Source organism: Colletes gigas, unplaced genomic scaffold (assembly GCF_013123115.1).
Source record: "Colletes gigas isolate AHSC1104 unplaced genomic scaffold, ASM1312311v1 Colletes_gigas_Sc00034, whole genome shotgun sequence".
Taxonomy (NCBI): domain Eukaryota; kingdom Metazoa; phylum Arthropoda; class Insecta; order Hymenoptera; family Colletidae; genus Colletes; species Colletes gigas.
In genome coordinates, this window is record NW_025106663.1 from 117437 (window position 1) to 128840 (window position 11404).

At 32.1% G+C, this 11404-nt stretch overlaps 2 protein-coding genes across 4 annotated transcripts; both read left to right on the forward strand.

The window, feature by feature from the left end:
- Positions 1-539: 539 nt before the first annotated feature.
- On the forward strand, positions 540-4157 carry LOC122402199 (protein sel-1 homolog 1-like). 2 transcript variants are annotated; one of them, XM_043404798.1, is made up of 7 exons: positions 540-778; positions 1172-1662; positions 1741-1988; positions 2058-2537; positions 2620-2848; positions 3002-3408; positions 3590-4156. In XM_043404798.1, the coding sequence occupies exons 2-7, from the start codon at positions 1215-1217 to the stop codon at positions 4013-4015; spliced, it is 2238 nt and encodes a 745-aa protein (XP_043260733.1). In that variant the 5' UTR covers positions 540-778; positions 1172-1214; the 3' UTR covers positions 4016-4156. The 2 variants fall into 2 exon arrangements, with proteins under 2 accessions (XP_043260733.1, XP_043260734.1); XM_043404799.1 differs by lacking the exon at positions 540-778 and having other exon boundaries at positions 3590-4157.
- Positions 4158-4908: 751 nt separating this feature from the next.
- LOC122402277 (ras-related protein Rab-8A-like) lies at positions 4909-9749 on the forward strand. 2 transcript variants are annotated; one of them, XM_043404924.1, is made up of 5 exons: positions 4909-5396; positions 6562-6622; positions 6767-7112; positions 7983-7985; positions 8677-9749. In XM_043404924.1, the coding sequence occupies exons 1-5, from the start codon at positions 5273-5275 to the stop codon at positions 8773-8775; spliced, it is 633 nt and encodes a 210-aa protein (XP_043260859.1). In that variant the 5' UTR covers positions 4909-5272; the 3' UTR covers positions 8776-9749. The 2 variants fall into 2 exon arrangements, with proteins under 2 accessions (XP_043260859.1, XP_043260860.1); XM_043404925.1 differs by lacking the exon at positions 7983-7985 and having other exon boundaries at positions 4914-5396.
- Positions 9750-11404: the final 1655 nt, after the last annotated feature.

Sequence of the window (11404 nt, forward strand, 5' to 3'; positions counted from 1 at the left end):
ATCAAATCTTGTCTAATACTTTTTTCTAGGTACTAATTCTAGAAAAAATTTCAATGAGATAACTTTTACTTTATTTATTTTCAAGAATCGTATTAATAATATACATATGTGTGCTCATACATGGGAATTAAAAAAAATTTCTTTTTTTTCAATAATTAAAATATAATCAGGAGGTCTTAAAACGTGCATTTCCGTAAAATAAATTTTACAAAATTTTTTTTTCATTATGGGTACTTTGCTTATGTGCGCCTACATAGGTCGGAAAGTAAAAATGCCTGGGCAATCGAGAATCCAAATCGTATGCCGTTGACTGGAGGTCGGATTTCAGTTGTGTGGGAGAAAGAGGAAGTGGGAGAATCGAGAAAGAGGGCATGCTTTTTCAGTTTGCCTTTGTCGTCTTTCCGAAACTCCACGAGCTCACGTACGCGTATCTAGCATGGGAGAATGTGCACCCGACGGTGCTTTTCTGGCATCACTGATATGACCATTAAAATTTTCGAAAACAAACATCTGTATAACAGCTGATTCGTTGATAGTTGAAAATGCAATGTGTTCTGATATTCGATAGTTGAAGTAAATTATAAAATAGTATTAATTTAGACTGAAAAATCTTATCTTTACAAATGATCACGAGAAATCAGTAGCGCAATAACTGAAGATGTGCGTTGACGTGTCTCAATGACGTAACTTTGTCTTTCTGCTATGAAAAGTCGAATTTTCGAGAAACATACTACAAAATGAACTCGAGAAGGTTCTCACCAGTCTGTTCGAACTAAAAGTAAGAAATCAAACATTTGTTTTACTTTGAAATAATATTTTTTCCTTCTTATATGTTGTTTATCAAAATTTAGGTTATAGTACGTAAAGAATATGTCTTCGTAATTATTGTGTACAAAGAATGTTGATATGTCAAATATATTTTCTAAAGTGAAGTTTTACTGTTGTTGTACTTATGAAATAGATATTTTGATTTATATAGTGAAAGATGTAGTTTGTGGAAAAGGTTTTACAGCAGCAATTTAGGTATATTCCTAGCAAACGGACTGTTCATCGATCGGGGTTAGGTCTGGGTTAGGTTTAGTTTCTTTTAGTGTTTAATTTTTATCTATAAAAGTTTTTAATATGTAAACAAGAAAAATGCTAAAATATAATTTTTTTCATTCGCATTAAGATTAGTTCATTGGTAGAAGTACAATAAGAATTCAACCAACAAAATGAAGCTACGGAAGGAGTTGCTTTTACTCTTACTGGTTATGTCTGCTTCGTCCGAACCTGAAGTTTCCAAGAAAAGGTCTGAGACTTCTGATGAAGAAGCAGAAAGAGATGTCAGTTTGGAAGAGAATAGGTTTGAACATTTGCAAGAACTAAAGGTTTTACATGATACTATTTTAAAGATGGTACCAGTATCTGAACCTTATCTTAGCGAAAAAATTGCAAAAAGAAAAGAAGAAGTAGAAAATGAACCAAAAACTAAAGAAGAAAGTTCTGTTATGAGAAATGTTTGGATGAAGTCGATGTTAGCACAGACTAAGAATATAGACTTACCAAATAATAATAATTTAAGAATCGAGGAAGAAAAACCTGAAGCATGGAACGAAGAAGAGTTACTTGAACTCTATAATGAAGAGACTCAGGAACCACTTACACCGGAACAACAAGAGGGTAATTTCGCACACAATTTCTAAATGGTTTTTAATATCATTACACTGTAATTGAAACAATTTTTATTTTAATATTTAGCGGAGCAAATATTTAGAAAAGCTCAGCGACTTTTGAACACTACAAGAGCTAATAAAGCAGAAGCCTATGAACTGTTAACGTCTGCAGCAATTCTTGGTCATCGTGAAGCTAGATCTATGTTGGCATGGGCTCAGTTGCTAGGAATGCAATTTGGTCCAACTTCTTTCTGGACATCTAGTCAAGACATTCCAGCTGCCTATCGAACGTTTAAAGAACTTTCTGAAACTGGGTTACCATCTGCTCATATGGTGCATAAATCTTATAATTATTCACATAAATTATTATAACTTCGTTACTTATGCACAAATGTTTTCTAGGGCATGGGATTTTTGTATGCAACGGGATTAGGCGGAGTAAATGCTTCACAGGCCAAGGCACTTCTTCATTATACAGCAGCAGCTCTAGGTGGGGATACTCGTGCACAAATGGCTTTGGGTTATCGTTATTGGGCTGGCGTCACGACACCAGCTTCTTGCGAGAAAGCTTTAGACTTTTACCGTAAAGTTGCTAATAAGGTTGCGGAAGAAGTTTCTTTTAGCGGAGGGCTAGTTGTTCAACGAGTTAGACTTCTAGATGAACATGAAAATCTTGGATACAACTCAGGAATTCTTGATCAGGATTTGATAGAATATTATCAGTTACTAGCGAAGAAAGGAGACATGCTGGTTCAAGTTGGTTTGGGACAGCTACATTATCAGGGTAGCAGAGGTGTTCCATTAGATCATGTAAGAGCAATGCATTATTTTCAACATGCTGCTGATGCTGGAAATCACGTTGCTATGGCCTATCTAGGAAAGGTACCATGAATATTGAATTTATATAAATTCAATTCTAATATAGTGCTAATTTTACATTTGATAATGCATTGCTGTTTTCTAGATTTATTTAGAGGGTAATGACATAGTGGAGCAGGATAATAAAATGGCATACAAATATTTTAAAAAAGCTGCAGAGCTTGGAAATCCTGTTGGACAAAGTGGTTTGGGACTTATGTATCTTTATGGAAGAGGGGTTGAAAGAGATACTGTAAAAGCTCTTAAATACTTTAGTCAAGCTGCAGAGCAGGGATGGGTCGATGGACAGCTTCAACTTGGCAACATGTATTTCAGTATGCTATCCTATCTTCTATTTCTATTAATTATATAAAATGTGATTACAAAGAATACAAAATTAATATTACTATTTACATTAAGTCAGTTTCACTTTAAAGTAAATTACTTATGACTTTATGTATGTTTAATTAATAACTATCACTTAATAGGTGGAACAGGTGTAAAACGTGATTACAAATTAGCGAACAAGTACTTCAATTTGGCTAGTCAATCTGGTCATGTTTTGGCATATTATAACTTAGCACAAATGCATGCTACTGGCACAGGCATGATGCGTAGTTGCACAACTGCTGTTGAACTTTTAAAAACTGTTGCTGAAAGAGGCAAATGGAGTGATCAGCTAGTGGTTGCTCATACAGATTACAAAGAAGGTCGAATCAACGAGGCCTTCGTCAACTTTGCTCTCCTTGCAGAAATGGGCTATGATGTTGCACAGAGTAATGCTGCATTTATACTTGATAAAGGAGAAACTACAATATTGTCAGAAGAGGAAGGATTGATTAGGGCACTTGCTCTGTGGGCCAGAGCTGCTTCACAAGGATACTCTGCTGCTTTGGTATTTATAATAAAATAGTCTTTATCAATTTATATCAATTTATTTATGGATATATACCGAGACATTTGATCACATTCTAAAAATTAGGAGGCTTTTGCCAACATTCTTTTAATGAGCTTCAAAGTACGTTTGAAGTAAGTCAGCCTGTAAGGTATTATTTACAAATTATTAATTATAATAGGTAAAACTAGGAGATGCACATTATTATGGCAAAGGAACGAAAGTTGACTATGAGGCTGCAGCTAGTCATTATCGGTCAGCTTCTGAGCAACAACCTAATGCGCAAGCAATGTTTAATCTTGGATATATGCACGAACGTGGTTTGGGTTTGGCAAGGGACCGACATTTAGCTAAACGATGTTACGATCTTGCAGCAGAAGCCAGTCCAGATGCCAAAATTCCTGTGGCACTGGCTCTTATCAAACTCTCTTTCCTTTTTGGTTTAGATTACCTACAAGAGTTTAGCCTTGTTGATCATCTGAATAAATGGGACCAGCTCTTGGGCCAGAACTGGGATTTATATCTCATAGGAATGCTCACTGGCATGCTCAGTTTAATAATTTACTTCCGTAGGCCACAGCCACCACCTCCGCCTAGAATTAATTAATACTTTATTATTTTTGTTTGAATCCTTTTCTTTCTTTTAGATGAAGTCAAGTTTGTTACTAATGGTTCATAAATACACGCACGTGCGTGCACATCGATATGTTGTTTTTATTGAACCACCTTATGTGCACAAGAATATTTTAATCTCTATGAGTGAGCAGATATATTTGCCGGATAACAGTGTAAACAGTGACCGTTTTCTTGTATGTCACCAAGGAAGGTGCAGTGTTTACATACGTCTATTCAAAGTATCTGAATACATTATTGATTTTGAGAAATTCAACAAATCGGGGTGTGTCCTATCATTTTAAAATCTGAAATAGAAATAGAAAATAATAATAATCCTGCAATTGTTGAAGGGTCTTCTAATGAAGCCATTGTCGTTAAAAAAATCGAAGGAAGCTGGAACGTGTAGATGTTTAATGGGCATCTGGCCGACCTGTTCAGGTGTGCTTATCAGGTTGATCGGAACATGTGTAGTCGCTTTAATGTGATGGAAACAGAGCATTATTATTTAGACAAAACATTAAAATGGAAAATTTTTAACTGTTCAGATCCTTACAATTCAATTAAAAAAAGAAAGTCACTTATGGAGAAATCATTCAGAAAAGGAGGCATTTATCCAGACTCGCGCATTGGCCATGCATTTGTGGAAGTTAAATCGTAAAGGCATTCAGTAAAAAAAAAAACAAGACCGCAGAACCTTATATACATTGCAAGGCCGGTTAGTTCTTTTAAAGCAGAGGCATTGGGTATGAATATATTAATATTTATTTAAATAAAAACTCATTTGAATTTGTCCAACTTTATTAACGCGCCATAATGTTTGTTCGCGTGAGGATGCAGCTTAATCTTGACACACGTGTTGCGTATGCGTATACACACGCGCGCATCACCTGTGGTGCGGTCAGAAGGCTGGCCACAACACTAAAGAAAAAGTTGTACTTACCGATGGCTGTCATCGCTTTTTCTGACAGATGTTTTTACGTGTCCTATTACGCGAGTTTTGCCCTATCCGAACAGATTCCAGCAGAAATCCTTCCCTTAAACTTTCTGTAAACTAAATTTTATCTCGATAAACAGAATCGCAAAACGAAGTGTGCTCGTTTAAGTTTAAAGGGTGCCTCATCGGAATTCCAAGGATCACGATCACTTGAAAAGATCGTCGCCCGAAGGGCTCAGAGAATAAAAAAAAAGAATAAAAGTAGTGTGAACGGAAACACGTGAAAAAGAGAGAGAGAGACTGAAAACAAAGGGTATGGCGAAGACGTATGATTATTTGTTCAAGTTATTGCTGATTGGTGACTCAGGGGTCGGCAAGACGTCCGTTCTCTTCAGGTTCTCTGAAGATGCTTTCAATACGACCTTCATCTCAACTATTGGTAACTATCTCCTTTTTGTTCCATTTTTCTACCATTTTATTGCCTTCTCCTTTTTCTTTTTTTTTTATTTATTTACTCTTGATTAGCGAGTTTTAAAAAAGTACTCTTAAGTATCACAATAGAATTTCCTGACAAAAGTTTTAAATTACCTATGAGGTTTTATGTTTGGATGAAGGTTTAGTCATCGATAGTATGCTTTTAAAAGCATACAACCTGTTACTAGATTTTTTGTGATTCTGTTCATGTAGGAGAAGTTTAAACATTTCTCACTGTATCCGATCTTCTGAAAACACTTATTAATTTTCATAGAATATTAAACTGTAAAAATATTTAATGTAAGATGGTGTAAAATTTCATGCATTATAATGATATAGTTGTATCGTGTTATTTGCGTATTTACAACTATTTAACTAATTACAAAACAATATTATATTTAATTTATTTAAACACATACGTAGAATAATATTTAAACCACTGTGTGTTATCAGTTGTATTTATTCATACTTTTGCTAAATTTCTTTGCTTGCATGTGTATAGAAATATAAATATTATATATATTTATGTATTGTGTTAATAGCATTGTCAAAATATATATATTGACTTATTTATTTTCTTATTATAATTAATATAATTTTATACACATCGGTTTATTTATTTGAACTATAAAGTTTAATTGCAAAGTATATAAAGCCTTAATAGAATAATAAGTAGTGTTATGTTGTTCATTCTTTTGTCCTTGCTTTTTTGTCTGTTTATTTTTTTACCTCAACTGTGTAGGTATATACTAACTTATATTTTTAATTTGATTTTTGGTATACTCTGTAGGAATATATATACATATATCATGTGTGCATATTTATTTATCTGTTGCTTTGTCCTAATCCTTGTTATGCACAATATCTGTAATTATGAATCATTGAAGTGTGAATCATTATAACTTATAACTTTTTAAAAATTATCTGAAATTCATATATTAATAATTGTAGATGTTCATTACAAAAATAACTTTTATTATCCTTTTTCATATTTTTAAACATGTAATACTAATATGAAATCATCAATAATAGGAAATGTGTACATATAAGAAGATTATCCTTTTATTTATGCGAATACATTATTTTACTTTCTCATGTATCAAAGTTATACGCTTGTTTATTATTTTCAGGAATTGATTTTAAAATCAGAACAATAGAATTGGATGGCAAGAAAATAAAATTACAAATATGGTATGTAATGTATATTTCAATCTAAATATTAAATTCAAAAGAGCAGATAACACTGATATCAAATAAAATATTTTGTTCAACAAGTTTTTAACATTTTAATAATATAGTCTTTTAGTACAATAATTTTTTCACAACATTTTAAAGGGATACAGCAGGTCAGGAAAGGTTTCGTACAATAACTACAGCATACTATCGCGGTGCAATGGGAATAATGTTAGTTTATGATGCAACTAACGAGAAGAGCTTTGAGAATATAAAAAATTGGATTAGAAACATTGAAGAAAATGCATCAGCGGATGTTGAGAAAATGCTATTGGGCAATAAGTGTGAACTTACAGAGAAACGGCAGGTTTCGAGAGAACGAGGAGAGCAACTTGCAGTCGAGTATGGAATTAAATTTATGGAAACTTCTGCTAAATCCAGCATTAATGTTGAAGAGGCGTTTTACACTCTAGCACGAGATATTAAGGCCAAGATGGAGAAGAAACTGGTAAGTACTTTTTTTTTTTTATATTTGATGTACTACGCTAAATAAGAAAAGATCGAAAACTTTTATTCGTATTATAATAGAATACAAATAATTGAAATTGTGGCATTTAACAAATTATTAAAGACTATATATTGTTAATAGCCTTCTGGTGGTGGTAGTGGTTAAGGAAAAAATGAACTCCCATTTTTCTTTTTAATGTTAAAGTTGAATGCTCGTTTTGTGTTTTATTGTTACTTATAATTTGACATTATAAATTTTGCAACAAATGTTTCATTCCCCTCCTATTTTTTGTATCTTTTTCGTCTCTTTTGTTGCAAACACCCTATAACTTTTAGAAGAAACATCCATTTTGTTCCATGTAAGAAGTGTTAATAATATAAAGTATACTTTGTAAGATAATATTCCATTGCACACACTTCTTTGATAGCCAGTGTAAATAAAATCATCGACTGTAAACAATTGGGGTGTAATCTATTAGATTAGATATGTGTAACTACAGATCCATAGGTGTGGCCTGCGTAATACTTGATAGGATATGTTAAAGGGTAGATATATAAAATTGTATTTTCATAAAAAATTTTAAAAAAAATGTATATGTATATATTTTAAGATTTTCAAAATAAAATACATATTTCTGTTGATAGAATTATAGAACACTTTATATATAAAATGGTAAAAAGAAACATTTATTGATATAAATTTGTTTAGCGCTTTTACATTGAAATATTACAGTCGTTGTTTTTATTTACTCATAGAGTCAATATATTATTACATAATATAATATAGCATATAATTATATATTGATTAACCACTGTCTTTTTTGTTTCCTGTGTCTATTTCTCTGTGTTTGGTGCGGGTCGGTATCGGCAGAAGGTAACTCTTTACCACTCTATGTATTCTTTTTGCATGTTCACTTGCAATTTAACTGTTTATCATTGATGTTTCATAATGTATTAAGCTATATGAAATTGTTCCGTAATTTTTAATTGTTATAGTTCATGCTTAGCTTCTACTTAATTAATTTGTCACATTTATTCAATGTAAACAGTAATTACACTTGAATTAAAAAAATTTCGTCTCTTCTCAGTTATGCTTTTATTAGAGGTATGCAAAGTTTAGGGGAGGTAATTTTTAATCCCGCGCATTTCTAACTTTTATTCATTGAAATAGTATTTAATGCCTACACATTACATACTGTCATAACTTTCTGTCTGCCATGTCTTACGTAATCATGTCTATGTTAGTAGCTCATGCACCTATACATCTATAAATGTATAAACATATATAGCGAACACGACGAACATTGCTTTTAATATGCATTCATTTGTTTTTAACAATCAATATTGCTTTTATGTCAAAACTGTACTCCGTTAACAAATTAGTGTTCTTGATTTTCGTCTCAATAAAAATTTTTCCAGGGGTGGCTGAACACTCTGTTTATATTTTTCTTTATCTTGCAGCAAAGTTTGCTGGACTATTTTCAATATTGATTGTCGTGTTTGTTCGTAGATATGTTGTGTGAAAAAGAAAAAAAATGTTTAATAATGAAAATACTTTGGTACAGGAAGCGTCAAATCCCCCGAAGGGAGGCGGACATCAGCTGAAAGCATCTGAGCCACAGAGGAAGCCACCAAGTTGGCTAGCACGATGCTCTATACTCTGACCCTTCGGTCGACGCAACCTCAACCGTCACCCTCTACTCTTTACCGTCGGTCTCCTTCGCTCGCTTCACGATGCGAGTCCTTCTGTGATTTTACTCCTTGACAGCCACCTTCGTTTCCCTCCGACGCTACCGGTCTCTCTTTTTTACTGATTAATCATAGGAGCTCTTTTATCCTGGAGGAGAAACTCACCTTACTCTCTTAAGAAAAACATATTTAAAGATTAAAGGAAACGATCGCGGATTGTGATAATTTTTGATAATTTTCTAACGATGTTAAAGCGAGTGGAAAACGTAAATCCGAAGATACGACTGTAATCTTACCCCTTTACTAATTTCCGATAATGAAGATAATATAACAAATTGAACCCGGGATGCAATTAACTGAACAATTTGTCTGTGGTTAAATAAATGTAACAACTAATAGAATTCATAATTGAGGAGGATAATTTCAATTAATAACATGATCAACGAATAATTTAGAAGTTTGATAAAATTAGTATTGTATGTATATTGAAAATTGCATATCCAATAAGCTTTGTGCAATTCTTTTTTTTTTTATTTAGCAGAATGTATAGTTGCATTACGTTGTTGTAAATTTATTTTATTTACAAAACGACTAAAGTAGGGTAAAACAAGAATAAAGTAATAAATGTTAACGTACAAGTTGAGCATTTGCGAGAGCAATAAAAATATTTGAAAATACTGTTTTTATTTACATAATATTTATATAAATTATTCAACATATCTTCAAAGAGATTAAAATTGAAAGCATATTAAAAAAGACAAAAGATATTTATTTTGTAGTACACGCTACAAAGTTTCTCCTCCATTTTTCAAATAATCAAGGGATACGATCGATTTTTAACATATATTTGCATTAACCTTATTTAAACGAACCGAAGAGGAGAAAATTTCTTTCATGAATGAGAAATTTTTTCTTTTTTTAAGTAGTTTCAGCTATCTGTTTATATAAAGAAGGGGGTACGGATAGGTAAACAATGGGCGGTCATTTTTTATATATAAATATATAAGTAAATATACTTATATATATATACATCTGTATGTATACATATATATGTATGCGTATATGTATATACACGCGCTCGTGCTCGCGCGCGCGCGCGCATACACACGCTGTCAAGTTAGCTTTTTCACCGAATCGAAGGGGAATCTTCATTAATTAATTCATTAATTAATTAGCGCAATTTCCGGTCTCAAAGAGAAAACTTTCGATTTTATTTCATTTCTCTTTCTTTTTATTGTTGAAGTAATTAAAAAAAAGGTGGAACACGGAATTTGTCTTCGTTTGAAACGCTTGTTGTAATAGTTTTTCGAGGAAACAGAGGCTTCTCCTTTTTTTTTATACAAGAAAAAGGGATTCCGATCTGTTTCCACTTATACTTAAATATACGATTATTATAATACATTTTATATTAATCCTATTCGTTTACTTTTATTGTCGAAACCCGTCTGTCCTTAATTTTAGACGATCAATTATTATTTTTAGTATCGTTTTTCATCCTTATCTTCAACAACGTTACTGTCAGTTGTAACGAATATTATAATTCCATTAATGTCTTATTATTATTATGTTTAATACAAATTTCTCGCATAGTCTTGGACTGTAAGAATACATGTAAAACAAGTTTTTTTAAATGAAACGCTTCAAAACAAATCGAGATTTTTTCGATTAACTATTCGATTAAATGTATGCAATATTGGTAGCTAAGTAACAAACGAACAAATTGAAAAAGCAACGAATAGTTACTTGGTAGTATCGTATTTATGAGACAACTCTTGGAAAATTTTGTTTAAATTTTCTTCAATTGCTGTGGAATTTTGCGTCTTAGATTTTAATTCCATTGACATTTCTTTTAACTGAAATAGAATAAATAGTATAAATACTATAACGACGATTTAATTACTTAATCGATTGCGGTGTAAGCGTACCTTGAATAATAAGGTTTCTATTTCCGGATGTAGTTTATCATTAGTAGATAATGATTTCAATTTGTTTGTTGAGCATGAAATTAGCTTGTGTCGTAAATTCTTTATTTCTGTTCGATTTTGTTCATGTATCGCATAAGAACAGAGACCAAACGTTTGCAGCCGTTTGTTTAAACAAATTATAGATCTACTGTTTTCTAGCAAACATTTCTGTTCCTTTGATATTTTAGCAATATTCCTAAAACGATAAAAGACAGAAATAGTTATAAAAGTATAGTGATTACAGGTTGATCGTAAAATGAGATTTAATTAATAATACTAAGCATTGAAATGTACTCTATCAAATGCTCTTCTATTACGTTAAAATTAGGTAGTATCGATCGAAAATATGATTTTAAGTAATCAAACATTTCAGAGATATTTGCATTCTAATATGTAAAGTGGACACTGTAACCAGTATTTCTAATCTGGCGAGTGTAAATACGTATATTTTCTTACATGTCAATATTTGCGATAATTTTTTCATTGTCATTTTTCAATTTAATCAATGCCTTTTCTAGTTCCTCTTTTTTACGTATTTCTCGCCCTAGCGTGTTCTCTAAACATTCTATTTTCATTTTAAATGTAGCGGCTTCCGTTTTACTCGAAAGCGTTTCCTTCACTAAAACGTCGCGTTCTTTGA